We start from the raw sequence: 16,816 nt of genomic DNA, 5'->3' as shown, positions 1-16,816 counted from the left end.
TTTCAGAGTTAATCTGTATCTGTGTCTGAATTCTGCTTTGTCGGCAGATGCTCCGAAGAAATGCTGCCTATTCAAGAGGCACAAAGTACTGTGGAGGCCAGAAATAGCTCCAGTCAGGTAAGCATGAATGATGTAACAGGAACAGAAAGAGGGCTCTCTGCCAAGTCTCGTAGTCTACGACACTGACAGCCGCAGCCAGTGTTTATGAATGAATAACGCTCAGGGTCTTAATGACACCTGGGACTGACTCAGAGCAGGGACAGTCAGTGGGTGGACCTAGCGGGACAGGATGAGGTGGGGTAGCATCCGTAATGGGCCTGACGTATAAAAGGTGACTTTGAAACCCCCCTTAACTTTCCTTTCCTTTTGTACCCACGTTGCCATTATTCCATTGTCATATGTGATTAAAAATGTAATATCTTTGGGTTTTGGACTGTTGGTTGGACAAGACAAGCTATTTTAAGACTTTTAAGGCTTTAGGCCATTGTGATTGACATTAGGGCTGCAACTAATGATTATTATCGTTATTGAATAACCTGCCAATTATTTTCCATTTGAACTGATTAGCTGTGTAGTCTAGAAAATACCCTTAGGACGAGGCGGCATCTTCAATTGTGTTATTTCAGTCAAAAACCTGTTTACTGTCAGTCACAAAGGCAGAAAATCTTCTGAAATTAAAAGCATGACAAATTACATGAAAAACAAATTATCAAAAGAATTGGCACTTAATTTTCTTTGGATCAACTCATCAACTGTTCACCATTTTCTGACATCTTACAAACCAACAATCGATCAATTAATTAAGAAAATAATCTATAATTAAATTCATAGTTGCAGCTCGAATTAGATTCCCGACAGTTTAGTATTGAAATTATAAACTTTTATAGATCTTCCTCAGCTTAACATTAAGTCAGGTGAGGACAAATTGCTAATTGTCATTCATGTTTGTTCCAGTCACAATTCTGAGAAAGCTTATCTTTTAGCAAATATGCTGATTTAACTCCTATCCGTCCAACAAAAGCCTAAAATATATACTGGAGGACCACAAAATGCGTTTTAGAGGGGTCCCCTCTCTCCTCCCTTGAGCCGTATTCCCCTGATTATACTGCGTCCGGGATGTGAGAAGCTGGAAGCGGTGCTACTTTATGAGCAATCACAGCAGATGCTTATTCATCACACTGAAAGGCAACAGTGTCAGCAGCATCAGGTGCTTTCAGGAAGTCTGGTAGGAGGAGGTGACGCATCGCTTCAGGGAAAACGTTGAGAAAGTGACGAGCACCTCTCGACTACGAGTATTCCCTCACGACTACAGCAGAGCGGCAGAGCGGCAGAGCGGAGGCGGCAGCGGTGCGGCAGCGGTGCGGCAGCGGCAGGGGCTTTTCCTTCGTCCACCTCCTCCTCTGACTGCCCACGCATGAATGAACAGAGTGGATGACACATACACACACACACACACAGAGAGAGAGAGAGAGAGAAACCGCAACCGTACTCACCGAGGGAGGAAACAGCGGTTCTCCTCCTCCATGTAGACATTTATAGAAAACTCACAGAGCCATTATGAATGTTAACTGCCGCTAACAACAGTCACGACTGGGCTAGCCTGTTAACAATGTTGTCTCTCTTTCTCTAGCTGTCAGGTAAGAGGTCAAACAGTAAATTAAACAAACATGTCATTCAGCTACAGAGCCATTAAAAGTACCCCAAAGGCACCCCCCTACTCGTAGGCTGTAAACGTGCTGGGTTTTCCGTTCAGACAAGCAGGAGCTGCTGTGTGATTTAATGACTGATCAGCACAAACCCTCCGCTGCTCGGGCTTACACTTTTCTACGGAGCTGAGAGCCCGCAGGCTCTGTCAGACAACTGGTGCAGTTAAAACCCCGAGCAAGTGATACTCCAATAACATCAAACATAGAGGGGTCTTAATTGCCCCTTTAACGTCCTCTCTTACCTCCCACACATAGCAGGGACATCTCTGATAGCGGTGTGAGCGTCCCCGGCTGTCCTCTACTAAGTGCTCCGTGATTTGTTTGGTCAGTCCGTTGGTCTCTTGGTTACAAAAAAAAAAAAAAAAACTCTAACCGCTTACTCTGAATGGTACCGGAAACAAACCAGCATCATCATGTCAGAAGCGCTTGGTTTCTTTCTCCGTGGAGCTGTTGCTCTTTTGGCAGGGCAAGACACACAGGAGTGAATTCCTCGCCCCCCTCTTCTTCCTCCTCTGCATTGCCTCAGCTCTCCTCCGCTGCTCCTCCTGCGCGCACAGCCATCTTGTTTCAGCAGCAGCACCGTCCGCGCGAGGACAGCTCCCCCGTGCCGCGCCGCGCCGCCCTGACGTCACGGTTGATGAGTAGCAGGGAGAGGAGGGAGGAGGGGGGGCTGTTGAGGGGGGGGAGAAGAGAGGGGATGGGGGCTGAATTAATGTCGCCGGACCGGGGTACTGCACAGTGATGACGGCGAGGAATTTCATTCATTGTTTTTTAAAGTTACAAAACCGGTTATTTAAAAAAAAACAGCTGTCTTTTTCTAGTATTTTTTTTAATCGTGCACCTGGAGTAATATACCCAGCTTTGTAGACTGTATTTTTAACCCATTCATGTCCACAGTGGGATTGTATAATTCCCCTTAGAGCACTTAGTAGCTGAGCTAAGCACAAATACACTGACATCTTTCAAATATGATGCTATAATGTGAAAGTTTGACATTGGGAGGTAACCTACTTATACAGTTGTGTATCCGGTATGCAATTAAGTGTAATATTTACTCACAAAATACTATTTATTCAAAATTATTCAAATATTCAACTCTCAAATGCTCAGTGACATTTTGCAAGCTTTCCATTGTTTTTGGAGTGATATTGAGGCTTGGTCCCAATTGCTGCAGCAGCCATGGGTTTGTGTCCGACCTGTGGCTCTTTGCTGCTTTGTTTCATCTTATAATAGGCTACTATGCATCAAAGTATTGGCAGATGGCTTTTCATAACAGCAGGAGTTTCATTTAGAAATAATTTGCAGTCAGTAATGATGATCACAGTAATAATACATTCCAAATTATTTGTGGCACATAGCCTTGTGGATCAGAGGTTTACATTGTCCCTTTACAGCAAGAAGGCCCTGTTCAAATGTGACCTGACCAGTCGTGCTCAATGATTGTTGAATTTCAGGGGATAGTTATGGGGCAGAGGTCTGTATGATTTTGGAAGTAATAGGGTAGATATGGGCATATCGTATTTATTTTACCCCTGAGATTTTCTTATTACTTTATATTTTGTATGAGCATTGTTGAAGGGAGCCTGAGAACAAGACTTTTATTGCCAACGACTGTTTCACTGTAATTGTGTAATTGTAACTAAACACCCAAGGTACGGATCAAATAGAAAGGTTTTAAAATATATTAACAGACTCTAGTAGAGTGTTTGATTCAACCCTGGTCTGAGAGGTAAAAGGACCTGTGCAGATAGAGAGCACCGTGTAGTACCTAAAACAAACACCAGGGGACAGCAAAAGGCACTCATGACCGTGAGACTACTAGAAATACACGAACCGATGAAATGTGTTGTTTACGCCTACACTAAGTCCAAGATGGCTGCTGGAGACAACAGCGGCAGGCCTCCTTGCCTTAATTTCTCTGGTCCGGGCCCTTTGGGAAACAGCCAACCCAGTAACAGCGTTTTCTCCATGCCAGCAACCAACGGCGGAGGGGTCGGTGCGGCCGGAGGGGCACAGGGAGCGGCGAGGCGTCCCAACCCGCAGATGGGGCCTGGCGGAGGAGACAGCAACGGTGTTTCGAGCGGAGCTCAGCCGACTGCGCAGAACTCCCTGCAGCAGTCCGCTGCGGCAGGTGCTGCGGCAGCCGGAGCCATGTCCACCCCGGCGTCCAACATGGCAACCACCGCAGCGTCAAACGCGTCCCAGTCGGCAGCACCCACCGCCACTCCGGCTGCTGCGTCCGTGCTGGTGTACCGAGAGCCAGTGTACAACTGGCAGGCGACGAAGAGCACCGTCAAGGAGAGGTTCGCTTTCCTCTTCAACAACGAAGTGCTCAGTGACGTTCATTTTTTAGTGGGCAAAGGAATGGGGGTTCAGAGGATACCTGCGCACAGGTAAGATGATTAACGGCAACTTAAGTACTAAAAACTCTGAATGTGCAAAGAAAAAAAGACCGACCCTCTCTCGTGTTCTTTGTTGCTGCTCACTGTTGACATTGGCAGGTTTGTTCTGGCCGTGGGGAGCGCAGTGTTTGATGCCATGTTCAACGGTGGGATGGCGACGACCTCAACGGAAATCGAGCTTCCTGATGTGGAACCAGCTGCGTTTCTGGCCCTGCTAAAGTAAGGAGTGTGTCTGTGTGTGTGTGTGTGTGTGTGTGTGTGTGTGTGTGTGTGTGTGTGTGTGTGTGTGTGAGAGAGAGAGAGAGAGAGAAGTAAAGAGTGAGTGTGGGTTTTTTTGTGTTGCTTTTTTTGCCATATGGCAGCATTTGGGAGAAGCTAAAATTAAACTCAGGTAATGCTACATCATATTTCATACAAATAAAATCATCATATAATTATAATAGAGCTAAACATACAAATCTCTATGAATAGTGTGCCACAATAAAATTGGAATATCTTGGACCTCTTTCAGGTTTCTGTACTCCGATGAGGTCCAGATTGGGCCTGAGACGGTGATGACCACATTATATACAGCTAAGAAGTATGCAGTGCCGGCACTGGAGGCTCACTGTGTGGAATTCCTCAAGAAGAACCTGAGAGCAGATAATGCTTTCATGCTGCTCACACAGGTCTGTGTCCCCCAGCTATGAATGTTGACCACTTCCTGTATGATTTGATCTTGTGTAGGACTGGTTGTACTGCCTTTGAATCAAAATGTGCATCTGAACATTTAGTGAAAAACTCAGTATGATATGCAACAGGGCTAACATTTTAAATCCACAGGTAGAGGAGGGTGTCATTCTATATTTCTTCATGCCAGTGCTGAAAAAATAGCAGAGTTTTGGTACCATTACCAAAACAATACTCCGTATTTGGAGAAGTATAAACTTGTTTTAAAACAAGAAACTTTTTTTATTAAACAAAATAAGCCAAAATTCTCATATATTAAATCATGTCTAAACACAAGCAGTCGTACTAAAACTAAAATTATGATTTAAATCAGAAATAGTCCTATCAAAAAATAATTTCTGTATTTGTCTGTTTTTGATTCTGACAGTATGCAGACATTTTTTGGTCTGTCCCATAAATGCTGTAAGGTTTGAGATCGAGTCCTATTCAAAGATCTCATCGGCATACAATTCCAGTTGAATTGTCAACTGTTATTTTTAAGTGCAGTTGTCAACCCTGAATTTTTAACGAGGCCGTGTAGTAAACATTTTTTTTAAACTGGTGTGTTCTTTGTTTCAGGCCCGGTTGTTTGATGAACCTCAGCTTGCCAGCCTTTGTCTAGAAAACATTGATAAGAACACTGGAGATGCTCTTGCCGCTGAAGGCTTTACAGACATAGATTTGGGTAATGTCGCCATGTGAATGTTGTCACGATTGCCACATGTTGTATTTGTTACGAATAACAGCTTAACCGAGCATTGATTTTTCATCTCTCCCTTCCGTAGATACCTTGGTGGCAGTGTTGGAGAGGGATACTCTCGGGGTGAGGGAGGTGCGTTTGTTTGGCGCCGCGGTGCGTTGGGCGGAGGCAGAGGCTCACAGGCAGCAGCTGCAGCCCACACCAGAGAACAAGCGCAAAGTCCTCGGCAAAGCTCTCACACTCATCCGATTCCCTCTGATGACAATTGAGGAGTTTGCTGCAGGTGAACAGACGTACAATAAACTCATCTCACAAGACAAACACACATCCTGCGCTTCAGATCCTGATCCTGTGTCCTCATCCCTTTAGGTCCAGCCCAGTCCAGTATTCTGACTGACAGAGAGGTGGTGAGTCTCTTCCTCCACTTCACAGTGAACCCAAAGCCTCGTGTAGACTTCATTGACCGGCCTCGCTGTTGCCTCCGTGGGAAGGAGTGCAGCATCACACGTTTCGGACAGGTGGAGAGCCGCTGGGGTTACAGCGGGACGAGTGATCGCATACGGTGAGTGAGGAGCAGACTGTTTAAAAAACGTTTTACAAAAATACTCAAGGCCTTATTAATTAAATGCAATCAATAATTATTTCTAAACTAAAAATGGCCTTTGATTTTCATCAAATAAGAAAATTACAGTATCGACAATGACAACATTTAACCTTAGAATAAGAAAATACACCTGTGCGTACCCTGCTATGCTTGATAACACCTACAGCTCCACACAGTTAATTCTCACACCCTCTCCCTTCTTGATATATTCCCGTTTTGTTTTCCTTCTCAGGTTTTCAGTAAACAGGAGGATATTTGTGGTTGGGTTCGGTCTCTACGGCTCTATACACGGACCCACAGACTACCAAGTTAACATACAGGTGTGGACCCGAACCCTTACAGAGCCGTTTGTTGTACGCAGGCTGTATAACATGTCTTTAATGTTTGCGTCTGATCTCTCTCTCTCAATGCAGATCATTCACACAGACAGTAACACGGTGCTGGGCCAGAATGATACAGGCTTCAGCTGTGATGGGTCAGCTAACACCTTCAGAGTCATGTTCAAAGAACCAGTGGAGATATTACCCAACGTCAACTACACTGCCTGCGCTACACTGAAGGTCTGTGACGTGTTGGTATTAACACCATATACACATGCAAAAGTTGTTGTTTTTTCTGCAACTAATGATTATTGTTATTTGTGTTTTGTTTGTTCTATAAAATGTAAAAAAAAACTGTGACAAAGGGTCTTTCACAGCCTTTAAATTTCTTTGTTTTACCAACAGACCAAAAATCTAAAGATTTTAAATTCACTCACATACAAGACAAAGAATATCTAATCTGTCACTGTGGCTCCTGCTGTGTATTCAACCTTTCTGTCTGTCTTGCAGGGTCCAGACTCTCATTATGGGACTAAGGGAATGCGAAAGGTAACACACGAGTCATCATCCACTGGCACAAAGACGTGTTTCACATTCTGCTACGCAGCAGGCAACAACAACGGCACGTCTGTAGAGGACGGACAGATTCCTGAGGTCATCTTCTACACATAGTCACCTCCGACATAGCAACGATCTTCCATCAAATGTGACAACCTGACACCAGCGCGGGGCCACACCTCAGCAGCCGTACTGGGGACTAATCTCTCAGACATCATACTGTTCCCTCCATATAGTGCACTACTGTTGACCACATGGGAGGTCAAATAGCCGTAAAGCGATGTAGGTCACTACATGGGGCGTAGCTTGTCATTTGAGATGCTGTCTCTCTCTTTTTCAGTGGCTTCCTTTTATCCCCTTGTGTTGTAGTGATGCCAGCCTCTGAAACAGACATGACTGTAACCGACTCCACAAGGGAAGGAGAGAGGGAGGGAGGAGCCTCTCAGATAATTCACAGTATTGATGTCACTGCTGTGGATTGACGGCATAAAGCTTGACACTGAATTCTCCTTGAGCTGTACAATTCCCCTTCCTGTACTCCACAGCGTTAGCGCCAAGGAGAGTTGCAACTGTATGAATGTACAGTTTATCAGATTTGCCAAGACAAGTTCCTTATCACCTTTAAGTACAGACCAGCGTTGAAATAAATTCCACATCAGCTGTAACTTCCATAGACTCCTAGATTTCATAGGCTTTATGAGCTCTTGGCGAATTTGAACCAAATGTCATATTAATCTTAACATGATTATGGTAAGCAATTTTTGGGTTTCTACATAAAGTACAATCTGTGATATCTTGTGTCCTTGCTTGGTAGTTGCCTATACCCAAGATACCTTGCACTTCTCGGCCTTGCATATGTTCATTTGGTTGTTCTATGGATGCACACTAACTCTTCAGATGTTTCTTTTTAGCTTTGTTTTAAAAAGTGTGGGTGGAAGAGCTTTCCCTCTTGGTGCAGAAGTTAAAGGGTTGTATATTAAAGTGGCATTTATTAACATTATATATGTAACTTGAAATAACTATTAATTAAAGAGTGAAGAAAATGGATTGTGCTTCTTGTTTCTGTGAGTGACACTGCGCTTACTTGCAAAGAGTTGGTGTGAGATGAGAAGATCAATATACCCCTATGTCTGTCTGTTAAATATAAGGCTAGGCTGAACCCAGCAGCTGCTTAGCTTAGTTTAGCTTAGCTCTGTCCAATAGTAACAAAATCCACCTAGCAGCCCCTCTGAAGCTCACTAATTAACATGTTATGTTATAGACTATTTATTTTCCATTCTTGTTAAATTACATTAAGTACAATCCTGAGAACCAAATGCCATGTTTCACAATACAATTCGCAAGAATGTTTAGTAATTAAATAATAATACAACTTGAAATAACGAGAATTAAATAGACATTAAAAGTTAAACTCATTTGTCTTTACAGCTTTCTAATTAGAGTTTATGATCTCTAGGTAATGTTTATTCTTTATGGGAAAAAAGAGGCAAATGTACATGTATGTATTTAGGTATGATAAAAGTGATGATGTATGCTTGTTTTGAATTGTTTGTGTTTCTGTTATCACTCAACCCAAACAGTACATATTGTTCAAGACTAAAGTAACTTCCTGGGAATATCTGCTGGTCGTATCAATCTTCTAACTCACTGACACAAAGTGAAAAGGCGTATTTCAATAAGCCCACTAGTGCAAGAACAGAATTTCAGGAGTCACATTTTCATCATGAGTTGAATGTTTTTATTCAATGACTTATGTAGCACTTTATCGTGGTTTCCATGGTTTTATCTGGCCATGATCCATTTAAATACGCATTATTGCAGCAGTATCACAGTGCACTGTACAGGCCCATCCTGGCAGATGAGAGGGAGGTGGTGATGTGGAGGAATAGAAGAAACAAGAAATACAACTGCTTTGATCTAATTGTTCCCCAAAACCCTCGCCCTAGGCACTTGGTGTACTGTAGCTGTGAAATGAAAAAGCATTGTTGCTTCCACTAGCCTATAACAAAAGCTTTGTTTCTGCTCCGGACTCAAAGTCAAAACAATTTGTGCGATGTATCTTTAAGCCTGTGCAAAGATTTTAAAGTGCCCACGGGGTAGGGTTTAGAGATTGATTTGGTATTTTATAATCCAGGGTCACTGTTTAGAGTTTGTCCAAGTAGTTGTCGAGGGCAGGAATGCCCTCTTTTAGACCTTTGCGTTTCCTAATTTCAGCAACAACCTGGAAGGGTCTGGAGGTGGAGTCGCTCGGGTCCCCCGGGAGAATCTGCCAGTGATTAAACACACACTGAGGAAAGGCCTGGCCTCCAGTGTTACTGCGCAGGTCAGCTGTGAACCCTGAAGGGAATAAAGAATAGGGAAATTAATGTCTAACCCCTTGTGGTCCTGATCCTAATGTTTATCTATGAAAATGTATATTAGAATTAGTACACATATTTTTAACTTTTCAGCATGAAGTAGTTTAGTGCCCTCTGTAAAAGTCCCTATAGACGTCCTCTAATTTTCAGGCACACCTTTAAAAAGCTGTATAGCTGAGTTGTAGAAGAGCTTCACATCATTTTCAACATTTAGTAATTAAAAACATAATCAGGGAATCTCCAAGTACAGATGCTCCAAAGATCCAATTTAATCTTTAGACCCTTTTAAGTTGTCTCTCCTTTATTTTAAGCTTTCAAATCAGGAAGCCTTCCCATTATGAGTGCCCTTCTAAAAATATTAACCAAGAACAAATTAATAAATTAGGTGAATTATTCTAAAACTAAACACACTGAAAAGCATTACATTTTGGTGAAAATCTAGAAGATTTATCACACAAACCCACCAAAGGACTCGTTGACAGGGAGGTAGGCTTTCACCACAAAAATGGGAGTGCCCATCACTTGGGATTCCTCAAACACGTGACCTCGTTTCCTGTTCAACACACCATAGATCCCACCGACCACCTGCTCCGGGCACTGCATAGACATGAGGCACGGCAGTCAGACATGTAGTGTGAACTGGAGTTGTCTAGCATAATACTAATTGATAATTAACACATTGTACATAATCCTGAGACCATACAGTAATACAAAAATGTAGATCTATAATAGTTTTAATATCAATCAAGTTCAGTCTAGATATCAATTATGATTTATAACAGAAACTAACTTAACTAGATTAACAGAACAGATTTCCTGTCATTTACAATTGCACCATTTCATACTTATTTCAAGAGTTCATTTTGGAGGTAATATTCCTCCACACACACCTGTATCTCCACCAAGTATACAGGCTCCATGAGTCGTGGCTGAGCAGTGAGCTGAGAGGCATACAGGACCCTACGGGCTGTGGGAATAATCTGTCCTCCACCACGGTGGATGGCATCTGCGTGCAGTGTCACGTCATGAATGTCAAAGCGAACTGCGCGCATATTCTCCTCACATAGCGCACCCTGAAGACAGAGATCAGAGGCTTATTCTCAGTAGTACAAACTTTTAAAAGACGATGTCACAAATGCATATCAAAAAATAATTACACAGAGCTACTCATTTAAAATATACTAGTAATCAAAGTTAACTGCTGCCCACCTCTTTAGTTGCCCACTGGAAACCGGCCACAACGCTGTCCTTGATCTCATTGAGGTACTGAACCCCCTTTGTCATGTCTATCAGCAGGTTTGCCCCGCTTCCATCTGGGCCAAAGCACCAGATCTTCCTGGCTTCTGTCACCTCCCACTCATACTTGTCGGCAAGGTATCGTGCACGAGCCTTGAGCTCCTGCCGAGCAGTGACTTCCCCCTTCTCGATGTCTTCAGCCAGGCCATCGGGGAATGGGCGGGACTTCATGAAGAGACGATTGTGTTTGTTGGGGGACTTTGACAGACACATCTGGTTTGATTCTTCCATCACTGTCTCTCTGTAAGACACGACTGGGTCTGATACCTGGAAATAGATGACAGAAGAGGAAGGATAATAAAGGAAAGGATGAAGGCTTTTCCCCAACTCCCTCCCTTTAGAAGAGTTTTTTGCAACAAACACAACAAACTCTTTTGTATCATGTAAATAAATTAAAAACATTTAATTAAGCTTTGCAACAGAGACTTGTCCGGCACTTAGCCAGCATCTTATGAAAAACATCTCATCCTCTGTTCTCCTTGTCTCACCTTCAGTGGAATGCAGGCGTGGTCCTCTTCCAGGTCCTTCAGGCAGATCTCCAGGTGCAGCTCTCCCGCTCCAGCAATGATGTGCTCCCCAGACTCCTCGATGATGCACTGCACCATGGGGTCAGACTTGGCCAGACGCTTCAGCCCCTCCACCAGCTTGGGCAGGTCAGCGGGGTTCTTTGCCTCCACAGCAACTCTGACTACGGGGCTCACACTGAACTTCATCACCCTCATGTTGTGGGCCTGTGGACAGAGCCAGAGTCACCAAGCTAAAAGACTTGTTCTTTTTCTTTTGTTGTAACAGGAATAATTATGCCAACAACAAGCAATAACTCTGTATAAATAATTGTGTGATGAACCAGTATTTGAACTATAGAAAAAAGTAATACGCTACTTGTTCATAGGTGGTAATGGTCCCTGTCTTAACCAGGAACTGGTCTACTCCAACAAGACCAACGATGTTGCCACATGGGACATCTTCAATAGGCTCCACATACCGGCCCATCATCAGGATGGTCCTGGATGGAGAGAAAGGAGGACGTGGTTATAAATAGTTGCCAACACGTACATGAAAACAAAAGGGTTAGAAGAAAAGCGTGAAGTTAGGGATCATGTTTCTTTGTATTTTACCGTTTTAGGCCTCTGCACAGTGGTTTGTATGTAAACATGCTCACCTCTGGATGGGTTTGATGTAAAGGTCCTCCTTCTTGCCAGGGGTGAAGTTTGGCCCCATGATGCGCACCTTCAGGCCAGTGGAGACACAGCCAGAGAACACACGACCAAAGGCGTAGAAACGACCCTTATCGGTGGTTGGGACCATCTTGGAAATGTACATCATCAGAGGAGCCTTAGGGTCGCAGTTCTTAATGCCTGAGGAGACAGCAGAGCCTTCAATATAGTATAGCTAAAATAAAGCTAATAAATGGGGTAAATATTTTATAGAATCACATCATCAAAACGCTCCATATCGAATTAAAGAGGTGAAGGTGTGTGGTGCTGTGAAAATGTTCCACTGACCCATGGCAGCCTCGTCATCTCCCGGCCCTTCATAAAGCAGCTCACAGCGGTATCTCTGTGCAGTGACAGGGGAGGGCAGGTGAATGGTGATCATCTGGAGCAGGGCCTCTCCGGCAGGCAGCCAGCGACGCATCACAGCCTTCAGCAGGGGCTTCCCCTCTTTCTCCTTGTCCTCTGCGTCTAGTTTGACGTCCAGCTTCTCAATTAGTTTGGCCGTCTCCTCCTTCTTGAAATTCATGATGGCATCAAATACCTTCGAGGACAGAGAGAGAGGCCAAAAAGAAGGCATCAAATTCGAGTCCAAAGGCATCCTTAACTTTTTTATGTGTAGAAATTTATGTGATGTTTCAAATTATTCTGATGGCATAAGTAATTTTGTTTGCAGCGAAATTAGACAATACTGACAACAATGGGCAAAGTCTGTGTGTGTTGCTTTGAGCCCATTCATCCTAGTGTCCTCCAGCTCGTATACAATGGCTGGCTAACGCAACATGTTTTTTGTGCTACCACTAGGAGCTCAGAAAAGTTAAAATCTTACATATAGGTGCTTTAAATACATTTTTAACAATACAGAAACATATGATGTCGGTCAGTCCTGAACAAGTTAACACATGAATAGTCACTTTTTTTCTCCATTCACCTTAAAGATGGGGTCCAGAACGAGCTGGCAGAAGGTGCGGGGAAGTTTCTGGCCATCAGGACCGACAGCAGTCTTACTGAACTTGCCGGCAACGGGGTCAAAATATCTGTGCATACAAATATGACACGCAGATGATTGACATCTAGCTCATAATCCTGTTTTAATAATGAAATATATGCCAGTTAAAAATGATGAATTACAACATTTTTAAAAGCAATTTAGCACCAGCTGAAAATCTTTTATGGTGGTTTAGCTGCAGTGCACTCCAGGGTGAGGTCTGTACACAGTGTCATCACTGTTGGGTGTGATTACACACTTCTGGCCACACCTATCAGTGATGCTTTGTTAAGTTACTCTTTTACATTAAAACATATCTCTGTCTGGACATAGCATCATGTTTACCTGTCTCCCCACAGTTTCTTCATCATGTCCTCCACTTTCTTAAACCTCTCTGGTGCTCCCAGTTTAGTATCTCCTTTCGTGAACTTAGCCACATACATCTCAGCGAACTGCTTCAAGGTGAAAGCCCAGCCATGGAGGCCAGAGCCAAACCCGACTGTACCGATGACAGGGTCAATCTGAGGGGGAAAAAGGTCCAGTATTCTTTGAAATCATAGCTAAAATAAATGTAAAGCAACATTTCTCAGCCATTTATTCATGTCTTTGTGTCTGAGTGGTGTTTGAGCTTCTGCCTCACCATGATGTTCCCCATGGGTCCCCCCTCATCCTCTCCATAGGTGGAGATAATGACGTTGACGTTCTCCACGATACGCTGAAAGGTCTGGAAGAGCTCATCTGTATCTAGCTGCAGCTCGAGTAGGGCCCGGTCCATCTTGTTCATCATCAGAACTGGCTTGATGCGCTCAGCGATGGCTTGCCGCAGCACGGTTTCAGTCTGCACACACACACCTGGGAACAAACAGTTGAGCCTGGGTGAATAGCTAGATTGAGTGTGAAGGATGTGGAAGGGAGAGTGTCAACCATTATGTTATTACCTGAGACACAGTCCACTACCACCAGGGCTCCATCAGTTACCCTGAGGGCAGCAGTGACCTCAGAGGAGAAGTCAACATGACCTGGAGAATCAATCAGATTGATGAGGAAGCCGTTTCCGTCTTTACTCTGCTTGATAAACACCATGTCGTTTTCTCCAAGCTCGTAGTACATAGAGATGGCCCTGAATAACAGAGAGGGTACAGGAAAAGGCTGTGGACATGTTCCCTGTTCACCTATCACTACTACTTCGTCATTAAAATAAATGTGAAAGAAAAAGTATGGATAAAATAAAGTTGAATTAAATTAACTAAATTAGCCATCACAATACTGGTGTTGCTATCAGTAAATATTTAGTGATGTGAATCAGTGTCACCTCATGGTGTATTTACTGGAATCAGATGGAAAATGCAGCTTTTATTTAATGATGTTTAATGTTTGATTATGTTTAATTATCTCATATATTTAATAATTCTATTCACAAACTGCAAAAAAGGCAAATACTGTTAAAGTAAAATAAAAATACATAAAATATAAAACTGTCAGATCAGAAAATGATTTAAGTATTTCATATTAAAATCTATGTTGTTTTACAAACCTCTATACTACTGGGGAAATATTTTATCTTTTTGTTATTAACTGTAAATTTTACCTGGACACTTACACTCCAGTAAGCTAAGGTAAGCGATTAACAATTGGTTCATTTGACATTTAAAAGCCCTGAAAGCCTTTTTCCTAATCAGCATCTACTATGAATGAACAGTTTTGGTTATTTACATTTTTAGGTGCAAGTAAGTTTTGCACCTATTTGAAGTGGGCGGGGCTCATTTGGATAAACGTGATATCATTTCTGTGCACAAATCAGGATTTGGAAACATTGGTTCAAAATCTGAAGACAGTCGTGGATTTGTCCCCTTATGTCGTCAATCCAAATAATACCAAAGTATGTGTCTTACCCCATATGTGTGGCTTATTTTTATTTCACAACCTCTAATAGTCTCCACACACAGAGCCGTTTCTGAACCACATACGTTGATTTGATGGTGATACAGCGCTCCTGCTCGTCTTTGCGCGTGTCTGTGAAGCGGGTCTCTCCGGCTCGGGATGAAGCAATGATCCCTGCTTTGGACACCAGCGAGTCAGTCAGAGTGGACTTTCCATGATCCACGTGAGCAATCACAGACATGTTCCTGATGTTGGACTTCTTGTCCATGATGGCACGGATCTGATCCACAGTGAAGTTCACCTGGTGGGGGGGGGTTACATTCATCCATTTACAACCAGCAGAGGTTGTTTATTCATCACATGTGTCTATTTATTTGTACCTACTACCAGATCTCCTTCCAAGTAGAGTTATAAAAAGAAAGACATGTTGGAAACTGAATACATCAGTGCGACTATGGAGGAAGGAGTGAGGGCACCGCACTGAAGACTTTACCTTCTGGTTTCTAACCAAGCAACAGATCAGAAGTACTGAGTCACCACTCAAGCTGCAGCTGAACGGTCCAAAATGTGCAATTTAATTTAACTTATTTAATTCCACACCTTAAATTCCCCTTAAACTCTTGATATTAAGGTGGATTGTACATATAATAAGTATATTGATGAATTTAATAACAAGCACTCAGTCTGCCCTTATTATAGGTTCTAACTACTTAGTTTAATGAACATTTAATAATAAGATTAGAAGTGAGGCCTACAATTTTTTAAATAAAAAGCTATTAATAAAGATGATGATGAAGACTTTTCAAGAGATGTTTGCCCCCATAGTGTGGTAGCCATTTTCACTGTAGGCCTATGTGATTATAAATGTAGCCTACTTATTAATATGAAAGCAAACAAGGACCCAGGACTATTTATCACCATAACTAACACGTTAAATGCATCCAACCCACATAACAATTATAGAAATATCACATTCGGATGTTCAGACATTCACTGAGAGAAATCAATAAAAATGTATTATTAGCCATTATGAATCACCATCCACCACTGTAAGCATAAAATAAAACACACTGCAGCTCTCTGTGTCGGAGACGTGCAGTCGCTCATTTGTGATAATATATTGTGTCGCACTTTAGATAGTTTGGTTATGACGCAACCTATTGAGTCATAACCAAACATATCAGGATTGACCACAGTTGTGTTAGACGCACCAGGACCATGTGTTTTCTTTATATTACAACGATATTTGTGCAGTCATGCGCCTGAAGCTGTCTGATATTAAAGGCTTTGCTATAAACGTCACATTGAGGCGGAGCGGGCCGTGCAGTTAAGGCCACAGCCCCGCAGCTTTATCAGCTGCCTGCTGCGTATGTTGTAACGGATCGCACATAGAGCCTTTATCTGATCGCATAACACCACCAAGCATCGGCATCCACTTCACACACACCTGACATGTCAGCTTGTTGCAGCGGAACCGTTTATAACTACACATAAAGGTTATTCGGTGGAGCGGCATGACAGCCCGCATTTCACCTGCTACAAATAGATGCAATACACAGTTATCAGAGCATGGAAGGGTCCAGTGTCGACTCACCATTTTGTCTGCAGGTCGTTGGTCTTTGTGTTTGACGGTTTATTGCTGTTAACACTGCCTCTGAGGACAGGCAGTCCCGGTGGTGACAGGAGAGACGCTGCTGCTGCTGCTGCTGCTGCCGTGTAGTGGTGCTGGAGAGAGGATGTGCAGCAGGGGGCGCTGCTGCTCAGAAGTGTGGTACCAGATCAGATTTCTATGGGTGTGTGCCCACTGCTGTACTGTGGGATCCCTGCTGCTAGGTGCGTTTATGGTCGTTCAGTGGCGGACTAAGGCTGTGGAGAGCAGGGGTGAAATGAATAAATACGGCATCGGCTGCATGAGGTGGGCCAACAGCGCAGAGACAGTCGCGATGCATTCATGTGGAAAGTTCTTGTCATATGCACAACAACAGTGAAACAGTCATTGGCAATGAAACTGATCTCAGGCTCCCTCCAACATGCTCTATGATTAAAAAAACAAATAAAAATATGTATCAAGACAAATAATGA

The 16,816-nt window shown here is 43.2% G+C and overlaps 3 protein-coding genes across 3 annotated transcripts in view; 1 reads left to right on the top strand and 2 right to left on the bottom strand.

The window, feature by feature from the left end:
* Positions 1 to 2,332, bottom strand: part of LOC127367260 (protein unc-13 homolog A-like) — a 32,675-nt gene extending 30,343 nt beyond the window's left edge. The window contains exon 1 of the mRNA XM_051406986.1: positions 1,949 to 2,332. Within this exon, the coding sequence (XP_051262946.1) occupies positions 1,949 to 1,970 (22 nt within the window). The 5' untranslated portion in view covers positions 1,971 to 2,332. The remainder of the gene's footprint in view (positions 1 to 1,948) is intronic.
* Positions 2,333 to 3,542: 1,210 nt separating this feature from the next.
* LOC127362022 (BTB/POZ domain-containing protein 2) lies at positions 3,543 to 8,045 on the top strand. The gene is made up of 9 exons (XM_051397276.1): positions 3,543 to 4,099; positions 4,208 to 4,327; positions 4,620 to 4,776; positions 5,396 to 5,501; positions 5,602 to 5,799; positions 5,886 to 6,078; positions 6,353 to 6,440; positions 6,534 to 6,680; positions 6,951 to 8,045. Exons 1-9 carry the CDS (start codon positions 3,543 to 3,545, stop codon positions 7,110 to 7,112), a joined length of 1,728 nt encoding a protein of 575 aa, XP_051253236.1. The 3' UTR covers positions 7,113 to 8,045.
* Positions 8,046 to 8,713: 668 nt separating this feature from the next.
* Positions 8,714 to 16,470, bottom strand: LOC127362013 (elongation factor 2). Its single transcript, XM_051397263.1, has 14 exons — positions 16,329 to 16,470; positions 14,821 to 15,035; positions 13,792 to 13,973; positions 13,494 to 13,705; positions 13,199 to 13,374; positions 12,797 to 12,902; positions 12,157 to 12,409; positions 11,814 to 12,009; positions 11,534 to 11,657; positions 11,140 to 11,382; positions 10,565 to 10,918; positions 10,246 to 10,428; positions 9,820 to 9,952; positions 8,714 to 9,335 (listed from the first exon to the last, which is right to left on the bottom strand). The coding sequence occupies exons 1-14, from the start codon at positions 16,329 to 16,331 to the stop codon at positions 9,142 to 9,144; spliced, it is 2,574 nt and encodes an 857-aa protein (XP_051253223.1). The 5' UTR covers positions 16,332 to 16,470; the 3' UTR covers positions 8,714 to 9,141.
* Between the last annotated feature and the right edge of the window lie 346 nt (positions 16,471 to 16,816).

This window comes from Dicentrarchus labrax, unplaced genomic scaffold (assembly GCF_905237075.1).
Source record: "Dicentrarchus labrax unplaced genomic scaffold, dlabrax2021, whole genome shotgun sequence".
Taxonomy (NCBI): Eukaryota; Metazoa; Chordata; class Actinopteri; family Moronidae; genus Dicentrarchus; species Dicentrarchus labrax.
Note: the sequence above shows the minus strand (reverse complement) of the source record. Positions and strands in the feature narration are given on the sequence as shown.

Bases quoted from the DNA above. Each gene is read 5' to 3' on its own strand.
- LOC127362013 (XM_051397263.1), bottom strand. The intron at 13,706-13,791 runs GTAATAACATAA...GTTTGTTCCCAG, and splicing joins GGTAGTGGACTGTGTCTCAG to GTGTGTGTGTGCAGACTGAA. The intron at 12,903-13,198 runs GTAAACATGATG...TTGTATGCACAG, and splicing joins AAGAAACTGTGGGGAGACAG to ATATTTTGACCCCGTTGCCG.
- LOC127362022 (XM_051397276.1), top strand. From the start codon at position 3,543: ATGAAATGTGTTGTTTACGCCTACACTAAGTCCAAGATGGCTGCTGGA. The intron at 4,328-4,619 runs GTAAGGAGTGTG...GACCTCTTTCAG, and splicing joins GCGTTTCTGGCCCTGCTAAA to GTTTCTGTACTCCGATGAGG. The intron at 6,681-6,950 runs GTCTGTGACGTG...TCTGTCTTGCAG, and splicing joins CTGCCTGCGCTACACTGAAG to GGTCCAGACTCTCATTATGG.